The following is a 20,823-nucleotide window of genomic DNA, read 5'->3' as shown; positions in this document are numbered from 1 at the left end:
TGGCCGATAGGGGTAATGCTCGAAAATTCTACGAAAAAATGCGGTGGATTACAGAAGGATTCAAGACCGGAGCATACTCTTGTAGAACCCCCAAAGGTGATCTAGTCACCGATGCCCAGAGCATACTTAAATTATGGAGGAAACACTTCTCCAGCCTGCTAAATGGCAGTGAATGCACAACGCCAGGAGAAGGCGAACCCGATTCCCCAATCGACGACGATGGAGCCGACGTTCCATTGCCCGATCATGAAGAAGTTCGAATAGCAATTACCCGTCTAAAGAACAACAAAGCAGTGGGGGCCGATGGATTACCGGCCGAGCTATTCAAACACGGCGGCGAAGAACTAATAAGGAGCATCCATCAGCTTCTTTGTAAAATATGGTCGGACGAAAACATGCCCATTGATTGGAATTTAAGTGTGCTATGCCTAATCCATAAAAAAGGAGACCCCACAATCTGCGCCAACTACCGTGGGATTAGCCTCCTCAACATCGCATATAAGGTTCTATCGAGTCCACCGTCAACAAACTGATCGGACCTTATCAGTGTGGCTTTAGCCCTGGAAAATCAACAACCGACCAGATATTCACCATGCGACAAATCTTGGAAAAGACCCGTGAAAGGAGAATCGACACACATCACCTCTTCGTCGATTTCAAAGCTGCTTTCGACGGCACGAAAAGGAGCTGCCTTTATGCCGCGATGTCTGAATTTGGTATCCCCGCAAAACTAATACGGCTGTGTAAACTGACGCTGAGCAACACGAAAAGCTCCGTCAGAATCGGGAAGGACCTCTCCGAGCCGCTCGATACCAAACGAAGTTTCAGACAAGGCGATTCCCTATCTGTGACTTTTTCAACCTGCTTCTGGAGAAAATAGTTCGAGGTGCAGAACTTAATAGGGAAAGTACCACCTTTTATAAGTGTGTACAGCTGCTGGCGTATGCTGATGATATTGATATCATCGGCCTTAACACCCGCGCCGTTAGTTCTGCTTTCTCCAGACTAGACAAGGAAGCAAAACAAATGGGTCTGGCAGTGAACGAGGGCAAGACGAAAAATCTCCTGTCATCAAACAAACAGTCGTCGCTCTCGCGACTTGGCACTAACGTCACTGTTGACAGTCATAACTTTGAAGTTGTAGATAATTTCGTCTATTTAGGAACCAGTATTAACACCACCAACAATGTCAGCCTGGAAATCCAACGCAGGATAACTCTTGCCAACAGGTGCTACTTCGGACTGAGTAGGCAATTGAAAAGTAAAGCCCTCTCTCGACGAACAAAAGCCAAACTCTATAAGTCACTCATAATTCCCGTCCTGCTATATGGTGCAGAGGCTTGGACGATGTCTACAACTGATGAGTCGACGTTGCGAGTTTTCGAGAGAAAAGTTCTGCGAAAGATTTATGGTCCTTTGCGCGTTGGCCACGGCAAATATCGCATTCGATGGAACGATGAGCTGTACGAGATATACGACGACATTGATATAGTTCAGCGAATTAAAAGACAGCGGCTACGCTGGCTAGGTCATGTTGTCCGAATGGACGAAAACACTCCAGCTCTGAAAGTATTCGACGCAGTACTCGCCGGGGGAAGCAGAGGAAGAGGAAGACCTCCACTCCGTTGGAAGGACCAAATGGAGAAGGACCTGGCTACGCTTGGAATATCCAATTGGCGCCACGTAGCGAAAAGGAGAAACGACTGGCGCGCTGTTGTTAACTCGGCTATAATCGCGTAAGCGGTGTCTCCGCCAATTAAGAAGAAGAAGAAGACATATTCAATTTAAAATAAATTCTGTTGGGATTCGAACCTACGTGCTCGTCGTCACTTTTGAAGCGCTTACCACCAACACCACCATTGACACTTGAATTGCGTTGTCCTAATTATGGTTTGGTTATGCATGAAAGAAATATACAATGGATCGCCGATTGTTACCTCTTTCCTTGCTGCTGCTGCGCATATGTATGTTTGTATGCTTGTTCATTGTTGAAGTTATACTCCTTTTTCTTTCCTTTGTCTTTCATTTCTGCGAATTCTCAACTATTTTATGTGCCCTTTTATTGAAATACCCTGCGTTGGCCGCTGAAAAATTAAGGCTATACTTTACAGGATTATTTCTGTAGTTAGTCTTCATTTACATTTTTAGGAAATCGACACGCGATGACGAGGTATATCGTTTTATCTGACAGCGTGAGGTTTAAGAAGTTCATTTCTAATTTTGTCTTGTAGCATATTAGAATGATTTCTTCGAAAATCGTTCGCTTACAACGAATAAAACGACTTCTGAGTGGTGATTTTAATGAATGAATTCCTTTTGTTTGAAATGCTCTGCGTTGGCCGTTGAAAAGATAAGACTATACTTCTCAGGATCATTCATTTCTTCAAAGAAATTAATGACCTTTAGAAATATGCATATTTGCATTATTTCGTTGTCATTTCCATATTCGTAGCAATAGAATTTCTATGGCATAAGTAAAGTAATGGCCGCAGATTGTCACCTCTTGCCGCTGTAGCAGCTTCGCCTACAAACATGCGTAAATATGTATGTATGTATACGTATGATCGTGAATACATATCGACGCAGATTTTTGCGAGAAGCACCAAAAAGTTGAGCAATTTATGATTTTTAGCTTTTGCCATCGTCGCGAAAAGACGACTTGTTGGCATGCTCGGGGAGATAATAAATTTATAAAATGTGAATTTAAGTTTTCTAGTTTTCTTTCATACAAAATGATATGCATTTCTTGGAATATCAGTAAGAAGTATAACTTCATCCTCGCGTAGGGACTCCACGCACCTTTTTTTAATTTTTTTTTTTGCAGCTGCGTTGAGTACCGGACTTATGGTTGTTAAACCGGCCTTATTACATTACTTTACCTATTTGTGCTAATGTTGCATACGTAACGTAAATAAATGTTCCAATTAATCACCTATCAAAAACAGTCTAATTTTTAACTACTCACTTAATTTTTTGATAAATACGGGCCTTTCGAGAACTCCAGGCCAGGGGGGAATGATGATATATGTATAACATGTACTGCTTGCATAGATGCCTCGACAGAAGGATATTGAAAGAAATGATCTGCCAAATGAATCGGCAGCAACCAACACGATTGGACTGGAACCTTTCTTCGCAGTGGATCCGCACACAATTATTACATATGTACATAGATATTGGCTGCAAATCATTAAGCGAGCTTTTTCTAGGAGGAAACAAGACGAAAATTTTCAACGTACATACATATATTATCAGCCTCCCCACAGTAAACATAGACAGCTTGTTAACCTAATGTGATTTAAAAAATAAAAAATCACTTTATATGAATCCTTTAACATTTATTCTTCTTGTTTACTGACTTACGCGGTTATCGCCGAGTTAACAACAGCGAACAAGTCGTCTTCAGCTAACGCAGCTATATTTACTTTACAGGAATACCAAGTCCAGACATAACGGCGTAGAGCAGAAGCCGTCTTTAAAATCTACGAAGAAGTGGTGTGTGTCCATATTCCTCTCACGGCTCTTTTTCAAGGTTTGGCGCATAGTGAAAATCTGGTGGATAATAGATTTTCCAGGTCTAAAGCCAATCCGATAAGGTCCAATCAGTTTGTTGACGGTGGGCTTCAGTCTTTCACACGCGACGCTCGATGAGACTTTATATGCGATATTAAGGAAGCTCATCCCCCGGTAATTGGAGCAAATTGTCGAGTCCCCATTTTTGTGGATTGGGCAAAGCAACCATATCTTCGCCGCTTTGTAGTTCTTTAAGCGGGTAATTGTTATTCGAACCTCATCATAGTCGGACAATGGAACATCTATTCCATCGTCATCGATTGGGGAATTGGGTTCGACATCTCCAAATTTTTCGCTTGGCTGCAGAAGTGTTTCCTTCATAACTTCAGTATACTCACTAGATCAACTTTTTGGACCCTACAAGAGTATGCTTCGGTCTTGAAACCTTCCTTTAGTCGCCGCATCCTTTCGTAGAATTTTGGAGCAGGACCCCTATCGGCCAGCTTCTCATGCTCTTCATACTCACGCACTTCGGCCTCTCTCTTTATTTGTCTCGTTGTCGTCTCGATTTCCTCTTTAACTCTCGGTATCTATCTCATTTCACACGTGTTGTGATTGATAGCAACATTGCAAGACTGTCTGCTTTCTCTCCACTGCGACACGATAGTTCTTTTGCCTTTTACGAAAACCAATGGTTTCGCTTGAAGCTGTGCTTAAAAAGCTTGAAATACCGTCTAACAGTTCCCTTATACCGAGTTGGTGATGAGTGCATGAGTGCTCTCAGATAGCAGTAGGGCAAGTTGAGTAAAAAACCGTTTCGTTATGAAAGTAGCTTCTCGATGTCGTACCGTCCCTGTGTTTTTTCATGGGCGTGCTTTGCTGCACCGAGGCGGGCGCGTATTTTCGCTACAACAAGATAGTGATCCGAGTCGATGTTAGGTCCTCGTAGCGTACGCACGTTATGGACTTTGGAGACATGTCTTCCATCTATCACAACATGATCGAACTGATTTCGAACTGGAATATAGTACTACAGACAACCATAAAACCTGCAAAGTCGATCAGCCTCGACCCATTTGGAGAGGTTTCGTCATGAAGGCTGAATTTTCCAGTTGTTCTACCAAAGATGCCTTCTTTGTCCACCCTGGCGTTTAAAACGCAATCAGTGTTATATTAAAAAATTTTGTTCTGAAGCGGATTGTGACTAGACGAATTCAACACCGAATTTGCGCTCCTTTATAAGACCGCTGTAGTTAATGCCACTAGGACCTTCCTTTCCGTCCTTGTCCTTTACATTGCATTTCTTGGACGGTACTGATGTCAACCTTTACTTTTACGAGGACATCAATCAGCTGAGCATCAACACCTTCCTAATTTAAAATCCAGACATTCCAACGCCCGCTTGCAACCGCACCTCTGATGAACAGACGCTGCAATTAGACTAAAGCGAACCCTTATATTGAATATGTCGAAGTGACTCCGCTGGAGCTTTTACTCTTTCAACCGTGACCGTCACAGGGTTGCTCACATTTGAAGCGTGCGCGGCGAGGATGCAAGAGTAGGTAAAGTCCTACGATTATAACTGCAAGCCCAGAAGCATGACTATACTTCATTACACCATTTATTATTATAATAATTTTCGTTCTAACTCACAACCGATTTCTTCAACTCTTACTTAGATTTGAGAAACGTAAAAACTATTCACATACGTACTTTCAGTATAACGGTAATGCTCAAAAAAGTCTAGAAACAATACAAAAATGGAGAGGATGATCTATTGGGCCAGTTTAATAATTGGTCTATGGCCACAAACTACTCGATCAATTTAAATATAATTGTGTATATAAAATATAGGCCAAATTAAACAGCAGCCAGTTTTATTTCAAATATTTGTATAACGTAATTTGAATTTCAAACTTTTTTAAATACTTCCAAAGCAAGTTCTTCTAGACCTTGGCGCCACTTTCCATCGTAAACGGAAAATATATAGAATAATTAATAACATTATGTTAAAATGTTATCTTTGACATATTATGATTTGACAAAGAAATGAAACGTATCTATATTTTGTCCCAGTCCCAATACATAACCTTTTTAGTTCCACCAAAAGAAAATCCAAATTTCTTAATCTGAATAATGCCTGCCTTAACTGAAAATATAACAAAAACTCTATTAACTATAAATTGTTCACTGTTAACAATAGAGAGAGAAAAGTATATGCCTACATATGGTAAATATATGTTGGTAATATTTCTGCTATTTTTAATAAAAAAATTGCTTTTAATACCATACCCGTACCACGTACGGATAGACCTTACGAGACGTACGTATTTGTAATAACCATCTGGCAACATTGGTATTTCGATTATTTGGCGATTAAAAGATGTTGTCAGCTGTCTGCTGTTGGCAGAAGTGGATATCATTTTATCAGTATCAGTGACTCAGAGAATTGATTGAAATTTCCTATTTCACGTAAAATAAATAAAATAATAACCTCCATTCCAACATGCACGGAAGACTGAAAGTTCGTACAACGGAAGAGGAACGCGAGCGTAAGAAAAAAGAGCAAACACTTAAGGTGAAAGCTTATAGAGCCGCAATGGCAAAAATACAGGAGAAACGTCGTTTACAACAACTGGATGACGAAATGCTGGTGCTTACTTCGCAAATACTACTTAGAAATCCAGATGTTTCAACATTATGGAACATTAGAAGGGAATGTGTTGAACAAAAATCATTGAATATTGACGATGTGGATCAGAGACAAGCAATTTACGATACCGAATTAAATTTTAGCGAACAGTGCTTATTAGTAAATCCTAAATCGTACAATGGCTGGCATCATCGGTGCTGGACTTTAGAACACAGTCCGACTGCTAATTGGGAGCGGGAAGTCATGCTGTGCAGTAAATATTTAAAAATGGATGAACGAAATTTTCACACTTGGGATTATCGCCGCTATGTGGTTGAAAAGGCAGGCATATCTAAACAAAACGAACTGGATTTCTGCACAGAAAAAATAAAAGCTAATTTCTCGAATTATTCATCCTGGCATCATCGCAGCTTATTATTACCTCAATTGTATCCCTATGAAGGTGATGCACAACCAAAGCGAGCAATGAATGAGGAAAAATTGAAAGAAGAACTGGAAATGGTACTTACGGCCGCATTTACAGATCCAAATGATAGCAGTGCATGGTTTTACCAAAGATGGTTATTAGGTTACTCTCGCCAAGAATTAGATGTATGTGCTTTTCGCTGCGATAATAACCGTGCGGTCCTATCATTCACTAATCCAATTATTTTAACCGAAGAAGATGTAGTAATAACTGATTCCATGGGAAATATTAAGAAAAAAATTACAAATTGGAAATCTATTAATGGTGCTAAATCAGATACTACATGGGTTTGTTCCCTTAACGGTGAAAAAGTTCTAGAGTATATTAACGATCAATATCTTTTGGAGTTGCACATTACTGACATCAAAGTGAAACAAATTGCTTTAAAGACATACAACCAGAGTGTATACTTTTTCAAACCACCAAACCAGTCTTTCACATTTACGGAAAATGTTTTAAACGAGTTACAAACGCAACTAGAGTCGTGCGAAAGCTTGTTAGAATACGAGCCAGATAGTAAGTGGACATTGCTGACATCTGCTTTATTGATGCGAGCTATAGACTCTCAAAAATATCATGATAAATCTTTGAAATATTTGGAAAAACTTGAAAAAGTTGATATACTTCGAGAAAACTACTACAGAGATATGGCATCTAAATGGATATTGGAAAAATATCTATTGGACTGGGCAAGTTCGGAGGATTTTCCAAGAGAATTAGACTTGCGTAATGAAGAGCATTTAAACGCCATTTTCTATCCTCAGTATTTATGTATCGCAAATACAGTTTTGGTATCAGAAAAGTTAAACCATTACAGTGATAAAAAGCAATTGCAAGGTTTCGTTGCATTTAAGCTTTAATAATAAGTGCACAACTAGGCACTAATTTATGTTTAAGTAAACTAATGACTTTATTTTGTAAAACAGGACTTTAAATATAAGTAAACAAATTTAAACCATACAGTATCTACTTAGTTACTAATATTGAATCAGCAAAACCAGAAAGATGAAGGTTGTTTCCTTTCATCCCAAATAATCAAAAGGAGGACTACAACATGTTTAACAAATCTACATTAAGACCACTTTTAAAAATACGTTTCATATGACTAAATTTACAGTTTATACGTACATAAATATGTATAAATTACTTGAATTGTATTGTCATAGAGTCAAAGTTACTGGAAATATGTGAGACATTTGTTAATTTTATCAAATTGCGATACTCATTATAGCAATGCACATCAGGATTCTGTAAATGTAATTAACGTAATTATATTTTACTGAAGGAAAAGCATTGATGTTTTACCAGATACCTTTTCTTTGGAACACCAGTTCAATACGAGTTCATTTCTCCGAATACCTAATTGGTCCCTTATAAAAGCTTTTCCTATGACAATATGTGGGATATCACACTCCTCAAAGCTTATTACATCTAACTTCTGACTATTTGATATAATGGTTAAAATATCCAAATTTATTGCTGCATGGCAATAGAAAAAATAAAGCTCTCTAAGATCCTTATACTTGCTAGGCATACCAATCACGTTATTCAAAATGGTGGTATTTATAAATTTTAGAACACTAACACGGTTCAAAAAGTCATACTTTTCAGTATTGAAATATGTACTAAGGAAGTCATCTGAAACGTTGGCGATCTCTATAGAACTAACATTTCTGCACACAATAAACTGAATGTTTTCAAACAGTTTATCTACCTCTGTTGATTCTATAAGTTTACCTGTTATTATTAACACTTTAAGATCTCTAAATATGATTGGATTATGAACATCGGATAAATTAACTCCAGAAATAAGTCCCAGCTCAATTCGATTAAGAGTTAAGACTTCAATTTTACTGAATTTTAAAAACTCTTCACGACTTAAAGGAGAGACTTTTTTAAAAATATCTAATTTTAATGATTTCAAATTAAGTGCTAAGAGTATACGTCCTAAATCACTTTTAGTTAAGTTTCTACAGCATGTCAGTGTCAAATGTTCCACATTTGAGAATAATTCTATTGCTTTACTGCTGCAAATTCCGTGAGGGGAGAATTCCTGCAAATTTGGAAAGACGTAGCTTAGCGTAGAGATATCTGCTTCATCCATGGGGCGAGATAACGTAATACGTATTTCAGTAACGTTTGGGAATTGGTAGGAACTCAAAAGCTCAAAATGCCGTTCAGGTAGAAACAATATACGCAGTTCTCGAACGGTTGTATAAATAGAATCTATAATAAATTTAAAGTCATCTAAACCGATGATATCGTACGAAAATGAAATTTCCCATTTTGTTAACTTCGACGGCAAAACAAGATATTGCACAAGGCTTTTATAAGATTGTGACACTTTGGACAGATTTAATATATCATGACACGTCAGTAAATCGCAAATCAAAAGCCAACAATCATTATTCAAGATCAATGGATTTTTAATGTTTTCACATAATTCTTCAAATTGTGAAGTTATTTTATACATTCTTTCTTTGACAATTTTATTATCCATTGCTAATTCCAAGAGAGAATGAATTTGGCTTTAAACTTGTTCCTGATATCAAATGTAAACAAAAACATATGTTAATATGCTATCGATAAAAATTATCTTGGCGTTGCCACGAAGAAAAAATAACTACGGTGCAAATTAATAAATTCTTTTATAACACAGATATGATTTCACCGGTCGTCTGAGTTGTGAGTAATTGCCCTGTCCACCAACTTCGTCATGAGTGATTGCACTCATACTATGACGAATACGTAAAAACGAAAATAAAAAATATAAAAAACAAGGTTATGAAAACCATAAAACCAACAGCATGTTATGTACATTGGGACGAATTTGAAAAAAAAATCATTAATTGTGTTATCGGTTTTTTATTTCATGATGTGCTAAACACAATGAGCGCGAAAGACTGCAAGCGACATCTGTCAAATATTAAAATACACAAGTTCTTAGGAACACAGTTATTGAGGTAGCTGCACAACTACATAACTGCATCCATAAGACCTTTTAATATTTGACAGATGTCGTTTGCAGTCTGTCGCGCTCATTGAGTTAAGCACTTAATTTTTTGTTACTGGATTTTAAGCAATAGCCTTAATAAAAATTATCGGTTCCTCAAGGATTTCCATTTCGAGTTTTAGATACAGTGTCCTACATGAATTGAATTCCAGTAAATCCGATGTAGAAAGTTCAACGTTTGTTTGGTATTACGATTTTCAAATCTGTGCCAGAATGGATGAGTTGAAAAAATTTGAACTTTATTGCGTTTATTAAAAAAAAAATTAAAAAAATGGAAACTGGGTAAAAAAATATTTTATTTATATATTTAAACTATTTTATTCATTTATTTTGTACAAGTACATAGGAAGGTGAAAAATTTATTGAGCCTCTGAAGGGAAATTAGGCTGCGTCATAGGGCTGATTATAAATAAAACTAATGGACCGTGGGAAGTGTTTGGAATATAAAAAGCCGATACAATCTACTATTCTTAGAAATATAATTTTTAAAACTTTTCACTCTTCAGTCATTTGGGTTTTATCCACTGCGCACGAACCTTGCGTTTGTGATATTTAATAAGAGGTTTTGTAAAAGCCATAGATATTGTTCAGCTCAAAGTTAAAATCATTTAAAATGCTTTTTTGAAAACTATCGTCAGCTAGGAAATGCGGAGCTTGTGTTAATCTTCCTTCATTTCATTTCGTTTCGTTTCCTCAAAGTCAGGTTAGCAGCCATCTGTCAATTCAGCTCTGGTTAACTTAACCAAGCTTCCTATTTTCGGTAAAGAATCTGTTTTTTTAAGAGGACATTAAGAAATCGGTCCATAATGAAACTCAAAATGCCTCTTTATTCAAACGAAAGTAAAGAAAGAATCCGCCAAAAATATTTTTTATGTGTAATTTAATTGTCAATAAAGCTTTGGCTTACTTGGTGGTAGGAAGTTACAATCGTTTGAGGGATCACGAAGACTTTTTCTTAACAGTTTAGTCATCGTAGTTTAAATCAAAACTAATGCTCATTTTAATAATCATTCACATAATCGTGAACAAGAACTTAATTGAATTGTTTTGATTTTTCGTTTAAAAGTTTTTAGCTGTTTAATTACACTTGTTTACAAGCATTTTGCGACTGTGATGTTACAGGCTGTTTCTTAATAATTTTGAATTGCTATGATCAAAAAATAAAAAACGTGTAGGATTTTTTTTTGTCTTTAAGAGGTTTAGAGGTCAAACCACTACCATTTACTAAAATGACAAAAATAGTTGTACTTTTGAACTTAAAACCCCACAATTTTTCCTACAAATCTTCATTTTAGGTTGGCAGCACCAATGAAACTTCGACAGTAAATAGTTGAGCTTCATAATACCGAAAAAGTGTTGGGTTATATGAAGTTGAATTGCAAGTAACCGGAAAAGACACGCATTTTTATTCAGCCGAGTACTCTACTCGGTACCATTTTCTGCCGCTAAAATAACAATATTTCCAATATCAGTGCAATTTAAATGATTGTTAAGAATGCATAGGTTAGTAAGAACACATTTTAGTCATTAATTATGCTTTTTAAAACTAAGCTAGAACACTTTATTCTAAGATATTTTTTCTTAACAATGTGCATAGTGTTAATTAGTTTTCAAGATACTTCAGTTTGTATTTTTCTACCATAGTTCAAAAAGGATAAAGACACATTTACTACATACTACTGTTATTTCAATATTATTTTCGACATATTAATTAAAGCTAATTAATTTCATATTCAGCGAGTTCAAAAACTTTCTCTCTTTATACATATCTTCAAGTCGGATTGTTAAATATAATCATTTAAGTTTCCCCTGATTTGTTAGATATTTTTGCTTCTGTTTGTGTAACTGTTAACGATTTGCGGTGCAGCATTACAAATAAGTATGTAAATATATATGTACATACATATCGTATGCCAATTCAGAGTTTTGATATTTTGGTCGTATTAAAATGCCCAACTTTTGTTAATTCTAGTTTTTTCTTTTCATAAATTCTTTCGGTTTTTTAAAGCATTCGGGAGTAGGCTTTGCCTGAATTCCTTCATAAACATTTACCCTTCTACACATACTCAAACGTTTAGTGTTTAGGAATAGAAGCATAAGTAAACATACTTACACCAACTAGTCATATATTGTACATACATAAATATCGTATTTTTACTTAATTTTAAGGTTATGTAAAGTTTTAGTAAAATGTTCAAAAGATTAATTTTTTCTATATTTTAAGATTAAAGCATTTTACGGTCTTCTTGTTGTACCAATTGAAGTTTCTAATTTATTTCCTATTAGTTGTATATGAAATATGACTAATGAAATAAGATAGTGAATTCAAAAAGTAGTTAAAGTACTTGCAATGACAACAAATTAATAATTTAATGTATCAGAAACGTAATTTTCAGCTGCAATCAAATTAAACGAATACCTCTTAGTATTCTTCTAGTAGCATTAATTCTTACTAGAATCAATACCTTGTTGCGTATATTTTTCTTGTCTTGAGTCTGCGTTCAAGGCAAAATCGGTTGTGCAGCGATTTCAAATATCTAAAGATGTCAAAAGTGGTAAATATGTAGAGATGCATGGTATATGGTATTCTAAAATAAAGTAATTAATAAATCGTCCAAGATTCAGAAGACTTTTTAGTCATTGGTGGAGATTCAAAGTTTTTACAAAGAACGGTTATAAGTTTTCTTGTGAAATATTATATATTTTGATTTATTTTAATGTATAATAACATAGAGTGTTCATGTTTGAACTTTTCAAGCTTACGTGTAACTACCGGAATACTTATTACAAAATGTATACCTAAATGGTTTGGACATTTTAATTTCAATAAACGAAATCTTCAATTAGAGTTGCATTGCAGTTGACTTCAAAATTCCTTATACAAACTTCTTAGTACAGGGACGAGTTTGGAATGCAGGTTAATCGAATTTATCTATACATTGTAAATTCATATGTGTTTCTAGTGACTTATTCGAATATAACAATTTAGCATTGCGATTTTTACACACATCACTAAAATATGTATATATAAATATATTATTTTTGCTGTTAGAAGTTGTTTTTTTTTTAAATCAATAAATTTCATAATAAGTTCCCTCTTTCATGATTTCTTCATTAAAGCCATAGTTCATCGTAAAGAAACCCGTTTCGTGTTCCTTTTTTGTATTTGTTAAAGATTTGTTTACAGTTACACTAATTTTCGCATTTCTGGGTTTTCATCTTGCGAAAATATACACATTCAATAACGGATATAAAATATATGTTGAGTTATATTTGTATTTTTACTGACATTTACGCAAGCTTGTCGTACGGTGTATAATATGACAATAATTTTTTTAATAAATTTAGTTATAAAAATAGTACGTTTGTTGTCGCTTGAATTCACTGCTTCAGTTTCGAAACGAATAAATGTACATGTGTTTGTGGTATTGCCTATTTTCAATAAAAGTTTGTAGGTAAATATTTCGAGTGTCAAATTCATTTGCATTTCATACTTTATCGATCTTAAGCTACTAACTACGCATACGAAAAATTATCGAATTAACTTTTTCTTAGTATCGACTACTCAATTCAAATACTTTACATTTCACTTAATGCACAATGATAATTATGACTACTAAATGTTTGTTGTGTACAAGGTTAAAGAACTAAAACTAAATAAACATATTGTTTCTTTCTTCATTCAAAAGGAATTCACTTTCACATTCGTCTGCTTCTTCGATTAAATATTTATTCTGCCTTTGTTTTTATTTATTACATAATATTTTAAATTATTGCCTTGCTTAGCAAATTCGTTTTTTTTTAATTGTTATTATTGGTTTTCTTTTACTTAAGCATATTCTAGTGTTGTGTACATTTGTTGGTGTATGGGTGGTGTTAGGGGCTTGTAAGTCAGTGTACAGCGTCGATGTCTCGTTGTGCTCGTGAGATTTTCAGTTTGTCTTTAGGCGTGTTGTCCTCTCCCGATTCTAAGGCAAACATTTTCATTTTCTCTTTGAACGACAATTTCTCTGGGACAGCTTCGGTACTGCGTTGTTGCTGTTGCTGCTGTTTTTCGGCAAGCCGTCGTTGGCGGGGATCCCTTTAGAATTAGGAGACCGTTTAGATATTTTTTTATTAGATATGTAATTAGAGTTTAGCACTTACCTGTATACTTCTTGTGCTCCAATAACACCTGGAGTGGATTGCACTGTTGTATTCCAGAGAACAGAATCCGGTGAAGTTGGCAATGTTTCTAAGACCGTGTTGTCGAACATACGCGCGCGATGCTACAATGAAAATATTTTTGTTGCGAATTAGAACCAATTTTGGTTTAGGAGTGGTCATTGATTCCAAATCACTTACGTTCCTATCCTCCAGTATGGCATCCAGGTCTAGAGGCATTTGGTTGTCGACATTTGTGGCGTACATGTCGGAAGACGACCCTGTGGCGCTTGCTCCATACAACTGTGAACCTCCCGTGTAGTTGTTCTCCTCGTCATGGAATGAGACGCGCTTATTATCCCGCAACAACATGTTGCTACTGCCGCTGCTGCTCAGGTAGCCTGACGGCGACAGTTCTGGTGTGGAAATTTGGGCCATATTGTTGCTGTTCACCGCCGTGCTGTTCGCAGCCACTGCTGATGTGGGCGAATTCAAGCTGTTGTTGTTGTTATTATTATTATTGATTATAGCATTGTTATTTAGCATATTAGCCTTCTTCACCAAGCTCTGATTCTGATTGAGCAAATCAGCGGAATTGCTTGTGGCGGTCTTTAGTAGTCCGATGGAAGAGTTGCGTAATTTTTGTTGTGACATTATGAGATACGAGCTGTTCCGTTCTGGTGGTGGAGGCGGTGGAACTGCTGCATTGTCTACACTGGCATTGTGTGGTGGAGAGGTGCCAGCGCCCGAGGTGGATGCGAGGCCGCCAGTAGAACCTAGGCTATTTATTGACAATTGCGAAAGATTCTTGGCCAAACTTGAAATTGGGTGCTCAGTTTGTAAATGTCTATCGTCCGCGAAACTAGTTGATTTTTGCGATTTGGATGGCGATGATGGTGCCGTACCATTGCCGCTATCATAACGGTTGTTCTTCAGAATACTTTTAGGTTGCACCACGGTTGTCGCATTGACTCCAACCGGAGGGGGTGGATTGTTCGGCAAAGGAGGTGGCTGTTGTTGTTGTTGAACCGGTGCTACATCTGATCCACCAGCTGCTGAATTGCGTGCTGATGATAACGGCGATGCGTCTAAAGATCCGGAGGCGCTGTTAGAACCTCCTCCTACATTGTCGGAGAGGGTTGTATTTTTTATTTCTGTTTGTCTGAAATTCGTCAGCGGATTTTGTAAAGAGCTTGTTTGTAAGCGGTAAGCTTCTTGCAAATTTTCTTTTTCATACGAAGTTTCACTCTCATCCTCATGCTCTTCCACCTCCTGCGCGCGTCTTTCAAAATCACGTTCCAGAATTAATGTCTTTAACTGTTCTTCTTGTTGTGGTGTTCTTTGTGGCAAGGACGAGAGTTCGGCTATTTGTTGTTCTCGCCATTGACGTATATGCTCCCGTCGAATTTCAACCTCCTTTTCGCGCTCTTCACGTTCCCACGGATTGGTACCCATGAAGTTTTTCTGGTTTTGTGCCGCTACTGTGGATGACACTGGCACATAACCACCTTTGGGTGGATCTATGGAGCTGGCAACATAATTCATGCCCGGTGTTATTTGCTGCGTGGGTTTGAAAAGTGGATGTGTTGCTGTTGGCGGCAGTGGAGGTTTATCCTCAATGCTTTGCTGGTACGTCGGATGGTGCTGCTGATGACCTTGTTGTTGTTGTAGTTGGTGCTGCATATATTGCTGTTGTTGCAAGCGATTTGGGTGTGGTTTCGGTGCTGTGGGAGGCAGTTGTTGGGCCTGCTGCTGTTGCTTCATCGGGGACACTTGTTGCATGCTACCCGGCTTCGGCGGCAGCGATACAAAGTTTTGCTGTTGCATTGGGTTGGGCGAATGTTGCGCACCTTCACCGCCAGCCTGCGACATTAGCTCGTGACGTGGATTGCGACGAAGTGTTTGACCAGCTGGTGAGTGCTGCAGCTGCTGTTGTTGTTGTTGATGTGGCTGTTGCATATAAGTATCAGCTCCGCCGCCATTTTGATACGCAATACCCGTGTCCACTCCGCTCATATTTACATTCTGCATGCTCTGACTGGCAGACATGTGTTGTTGCTGGTACAAACCACTAATGTTCGGCATTGACGGCGCCATCATTTGTTGCATACGCAGGCTATGCTGATTTTGCATATCCCGATTGAAATTTTGTGTGCTTCTCGATCGGTTTCCCATCGTCAATGAGGAGTGTGGCGGCATTTGTGACAAATGATGTTGTTGTTGCTGCTGCTGCTGGTACTGCTGAAGGGTGGCCGCTGTCATGTTGCCACTGTTCAAATTGCTGCTGCTTGCACTCATATTGTGTGGGTGGTGCATAAATTGTTGTTGTTGTTGTGCTGCCAAGCTCTGTTGCAGTTGATTGTTGTTTGTCGATGGCACTGTGTTGGCATTGTGATAATATGCGGACGCTGGGCGGGTAGGTGGCATGTTGTTAGACCCTGTTGGGGAAGTTATTGATGAGTGATGCAGTTGTTGTTGTTGTTGCGATGTAAATGCTGGGTGGTGCATTGACGCGGTTCCATTTGCTGGTGACAGTATTGGATTTGGTCCGTTGTTGGAGGAGTTTCCATTGTGGGTGCTCATTGCGGAATGAAGCGATATTGACGGTCTGCATGAGGTAGAAATTTGAAGCAAAACAAAATATTATTAAAGTGTAAAGACTATAAGTGCATACAAGTCTGTAAAAACGAATGCTATCACATGTAGAAATATACATCCGACATTTATGAGTACATAAAAATGCATTGGAATCTCAGAGGTCTATTACGAATTACTCTTCTGACTAACTCATAATTAGTTCCTCAAGTAACCAAGATTGTGTTCCGTTTTAGAGTATTTTTTTAAGAAAGAATAGATATAGCACCCTGAATAGCGTTTGGATTAATTTCCTTTAGATAAACCTATTCAAGAACGGTGAGAGGGAAGAATTGCACTACTTCGATTTACCTAGACGCTTGAAAACATTCCCAAAATAATTTTGAGGATGTTGTTGAGGAATTAAATTTGTGTACGTGTTGATTATGTTGATTATGAAGATTTGGCAGTGGTGGCAATGGAATCATTATTAATGACATCTTAACAGTACAATTAATTTAGGCAAGTGACCGTTAAGAAAAACTCCATTTGTCTAAATGGAAATGGAAGTCACCAAAAAGTAAAATTCTTGACTCCAAGTTTGTCTTTTTATACCCGGAACAGTGTATATTAAGTTTGTATATAAAATAAAATTATATATAAATGATCAGCAAGAAGAGCTGAGTCGATGTAGCCATGTCCGTCTGTCTTTACATATACACGAACTGGTTCCTTAGTTTTTGAGATATCGAATTGAAAATTTGCGCACGTCATTTTTTACTCAAAAAGCTGCTCATTTATCGGAACCGATATCGGACCCCTATAGCATATAGATGCCATATAAACGGTCCTATCAAAATCAAGTTCTTGTACGTCTTTTTATTTGTGAAAGGTATTATAACTTAGATGCAACAGAAGTTAATTTTTTTTGTTAATATTTAAAATTGATGTAATAAGCTACAGCTTGTGAAATATTCTGAAAAATAAATATTTTCAATATATAGTACATACATATGTATGTATAACATGTCCTCAATCAACTGAATCAAATCAATAAGGACTGCGATTCGAGTTATCACAGACGCTTGTACCCCAGGCTTTCACTTTTAAAAGCTGGAAGAAAATTAATGACCGATTCACACACGAATCTCCTTGCTTTGCTTCACAATCCATACTTTGTGAGAATCCACACGTTGCTTTTCGCGATGAAAGTTGCCCAAAACTTTGATTTGCATTATTAGAAGATATATTAGCTGTCCTCGATTAACTATACTAAAGGGAAGCAAATCGAACAACTTTACCAATTATTTAAAGAGGCGGCGATGCTTCTTTCGTGTCAACAAAAGTTCTTGTAACCCCTTAATTTCGAACAGTACGCTACTGAAAGTCTAAAGTTCTTAACTTTTATAAATCGAAATATTTGTATTTCAATTTCCATAGCAATTTGTCACATGAGACCATCACAATATTAAAACAAGTCTGAAGTATGCAAAACAAATCTTGAATCCTGATAGCTTTGTTGTTGGCTTCTCATGTAATAGTCTTAATTCAGGTTCCTTAGTGAGTCAAATAAACCTATTTGGCTTGAGCGCTGGTGTATAAAATATTGTGAGGGCATGTAATGCAATGAAGTGTTTCTTCATTAATCAAGACATGACTCTCTGTTATTGAGTCTATTGCATTTCTAGCAGCTTTGTGTATATACAAATTATGTAGTACATGAATGTAAAAGTATGTACATATGTATGTGCAACACAGTAGGAAAATATTAGATATTAGTATTGTATACAAGATGAACAAGAATGTATATATATAGTATATATATATTTATCGAATCGAATCGCTCTTTTTCGAACTCAGCTCGATCAGTGATGCTTTAAATTAAGCAGACCTCAAGTTGTAATTGTTCCATTCAGATATTTTTCGGATTTAAAATCGTAGTGAGTTTAATTGAGTTTAATTAGGAAGTCTCACCTTTCGGCTAAAATCGGTTGACTTTGATTTTGTGCACGGTAAACGCTTAAGTTCTGATAGAAGCCCTGCTCGTTGTTGTTTAGGCTGTTGACGCCGCCAGTGAAGTTGCTGTTGGGATTGGTGATGAGGCTGTGGGTGCTGCGTGATTTCGAAGCATTCATGGCTAAACGATAGAGAACACTTATTAAATGCTTGCGTATTTTAGAAATTTGCAACTATGACTAATTATGTATACAAATAATCAAACGAAAGTTTTGTAAAATGATTAACTTTTTCTATTTTAAATTAAAAGAGGTAAATGTGTTAATTTTGACTTACAAATAGTACCACTTCCGGTGTGATGGTGTAGTGCTGGTACTGATTTACTATTTGATAAATGATTATTGGGTATGAGAGGGCCAACATTTTTGGAATCGGCTACGCCCATTCTTGAAAGGTCACGTTCAGACATGCGGCGGTTACCTGTGATTGCATGAGGCGTACGATAGAGCCGACGACGATAGCGAGGTTATATATACATTCCGCACAAACAGTTTAATAATGGTTTAATTAGGGGCAAACGCCACAGCAGCGAACGTGTATCGGAACCAATTAAGTAAGCAACCATTTATAATTTTCGATTTTGGTGGTGCATGGAGTGGTGTGTTATGCGGATGTTGTTATGGGCGAATATTAGATATGAAAAGGAAACAAGTGGATTATTAAAATTTAGAGATTTGCAATTAGTTGTATAAAAGCGTGAGAGGTGCATTTACAGTTATATGTATGTGACAAAAAAAAGTTGTGCAAATGTGGCATTTCTAAATAAATAAATACAAGAAAGAATTTACACAAATAAAAAGACACAAGAATGGAAATAAATTGCGGTTTAAGTCAGTGTTATACATATGCAAGAGTATTCAAAAGTGTTTGATCAAGGTGTCTTCTTTTATTTGATCCAGTCCTTAATGTACGTCCGTCCAAACATTTTGACTCAAAATACGAATGAAAAAAAGATAAAATTATAATAAAAGTAATAGTTAAGTCCTACAAATGAATCAATCAAAAAATCATCAAGAAACCTCCATAGGGTGTAGGGATATTTGTATCTATACCAATGGGATGCCAATCCGACTGTTGCAATGGCTTTAACTAATAAAATAATTAAAAATATTTTTTGAATCGATCTTCAGGTAGGCATCCAATTGGTACGTACGAAAGCAAAAACTACGTTTCTAACAGGTCAATGTCGTCACCACCTTTATTCGCCAAGTGGTCAGCTTTCAACGGCTGCATCATCAACTTCGTCTTCCGATAACTCCTTATTCGTTAGCGTCGTTGAATGTGGACAATCTATGTATTCAGTTCTCGCAGTTGTTGATGTAGTGGCAGCGGTGCTTTTGCCTGCTTTCAAGTCCAGCGTTAAAGAGAGCTTCGTTCCATCGGAATTCCGATGCTCTTTTTGATTACGCTTCATCGTACGCACTGTGTTACCCTTCGCAGTGGACATAACGCTGTGCTGTCGCTTCAACTGGCTTTGCGTGGTTTTGGGGCAACTGTCGTAGCATTTGAAAGAAGGTGTCGTTGGGCCTACTGATGATTTGGCATTTTCTGGGGTGGTTTCGTTAGGGTCTGAGATATTTGAAACGATTTTTTTCTTACAATTGGCACAACAAGGACAATCACAGGTAAAAGTGGTGCTAATGGATAGCTCTGATTCTGGTGTTAGTAACGTTGGTGCAGAAATTACATTTGTAGGTGCATTAAATTCTGAGTTGTTTTGAGTATTAATATTAATATTTTCGGTAATTCGTTGTTTGGTTTCGTTTTCAAAATTATTTCGAAAAGAACTATCTTGTAAATTTATTTGGTAATCTTTGCCACTACTGCCATGCAAACTCCATTCCTTTAGCTGCTGTAAAATGTCAAATTGTTCTTGTTTGCTAAGGTTCTTTTTCGTTTTGCAGGGCGATGTAGCAGCTTTGGGTGGATATAAATATGATGCTGATTTCGAAAAAGCGTTGGACAAGCCAGAACAGCCTTCCCTGGGGTGTCCAGTGGCATCAAATGTTTGGTTACGTTCGAAAAATGCAGTCATCTCACGCACTTTCCCCTCTCCAAACGGTTTACTAAACTGGTGTAGGTGATCCACATCTTTCTTTTGTGAATTCAACTGTCGCCCCTGAGAAACGGTAAGTGTGGTGGTGTGAGTATGGCATGTTGTGGATGCATCCATATCGGTGTTGTCTGGACAATTTGGAAAATGTATGTTTGCATGGCTATGTGAACGCATTGGACAGTAGTTATGGACAGTTTCAGAGGAACTTTCAATTTCACATACACTAGGAACTTTTATAGTAACAATTGTGTTGGTTTTGGCTGCTGTCGTTGGATTACCGCCCGCTCTTAGATGGAATGGTATATCAGAGGTGCGGGAAACGGAAACGGGCTTTGAATTTGAAACAGAAGTGTTTGTGATATTTACAAGATTGGTGGGGTTGTGCAATG

At 37.1% G+C, this 20,823-nt stretch overlaps 3 protein-coding genes and 1 pseudogene across 10 annotated transcripts in view; 2 read left to right on the top strand and 2 right to left on the bottom strand.

The window, feature by feature from the left end:
• Positions 1 to 2,094: 2,094 nt before the first annotated feature.
• On the top strand, positions 2,095 to 2,294 carry LOC120767110 (annotated as a pseudogene).
• A 3,631-nt stretch (positions 2,295 to 5,925) lies between these two features.
• On the top strand, positions 5,926 to 7,599 carry LOC120782395 (geranylgeranyl transferase type-2 subunit alpha). Its single transcript, XM_040114638.1, has one exon. It carries the CDS (start codon positions 6,020 to 6,022, stop codon positions 7,490 to 7,492), a length of 1,473 nt encoding a protein of 490 aa, XP_039970572.1. The 5' UTR covers positions 5,926 to 6,019; the 3' UTR covers positions 7,493 to 7,599.
• A 73-nt stretch (positions 7,600 to 7,672) lies between these two features.
• LOC120782396 lies at positions 7,673 to 9,165 on the bottom strand. Of its 2 annotated transcripts, XM_040114640.1 has the most exons (3): positions 7,945 to 9,165; positions 7,761 to 7,880; positions 7,673 to 7,699 (listed from the first exon to the last, which is right to left on the bottom strand). In XM_040114640.1, exons 1-2 carry the CDS (start codon positions 9,130 to 9,132, stop codon positions 7,776 to 7,778), a joined length of 1,293 nt encoding a protein of 430 aa, XP_039970574.1. In that variant the 5' UTR covers positions 9,133 to 9,165; the 3' UTR covers positions 7,673 to 7,699; positions 7,761 to 7,775. The 2 variants fall into 2 exon arrangements, with proteins under 2 accessions (XP_039970574.1, XP_039970573.1); XM_040114639.1 differs by having other exon boundaries at positions 7,689 to 7,880.
• A 2,007-nt stretch (positions 9,166 to 11,172) lies between these two features.
• LOC120782578 (afadin) overlaps positions 11,173 to 20,823 on the bottom strand; it is a 61,783-nt gene continuing 52,132 nt past the window's right edge. For 4 of the 7 annotated variants that reach the window (XM_040114925.1, XM_040114923.1, XM_040114926.1 and 1 more), the window contains 5 exons: positions 18,655 to 18,798; positions 18,337 to 18,499; positions 13,990 to 16,396; positions 13,792 to 13,913; positions 11,173 to 13,726 (listed from right to left, as the gene is read on the bottom strand). In XM_040114925.1, the coding sequence (XP_039970859.1) occupies positions 13,537 to 13,726; positions 13,792 to 13,913; positions 13,990 to 16,396; positions 18,337 to 18,499; positions 18,655 to 18,798 (3,026 nt within the window). In that variant the 3' untranslated portion in view covers positions 11,173 to 13,536. The remainder of the gene's footprint in view (positions 13,727 to 13,791; positions 13,914 to 13,989; positions 16,397 to 18,336; positions 18,500 to 18,654; positions 18,799 to 20,823) is intronic. The other 3 variants (XM_040114922.1, XM_040114921.1, XM_040114924.1) reach the window with 2 other exon arrangements.

The sequence above is a fragment of the Bactrocera tryoni genome, chromosome 1, assembly GCF_016617805.1.
Source record: "Bactrocera tryoni isolate S06 chromosome 1, CSIRO_BtryS06_freeze2, whole genome shotgun sequence".
Classification (NCBI taxonomy): Eukaryota; Metazoa; Arthropoda; class Insecta; order Diptera; family Tephritidae; genus Bactrocera; species Bactrocera tryoni.
Note: the sequence above shows the minus strand (reverse complement) of the source record. Positions and strands in the feature narration are given on the sequence as shown.

Coding starts and splice junctions, on each gene's coding strand:
- LOC120782396 (XM_040114640.1), bottom strand. CDS start 9,132: ATGGATAATAAAATTGTCAAAGAAAGAATGTATAAAATAACTTCACAA. Junction 7,881..7,944: donor ACTGGTGTTCCAAAGAAAAG/GTATCTGGTAAA, acceptor TTACATTTACAG/AATCCTGATGTGCATTGCTA.
- LOC120782395 (XM_040114638.1), top strand. CDS start 6,020: ATGCACGGAAGACTGAAAGTTCGTACAACGGAAGAGGAACGCGAGCGT.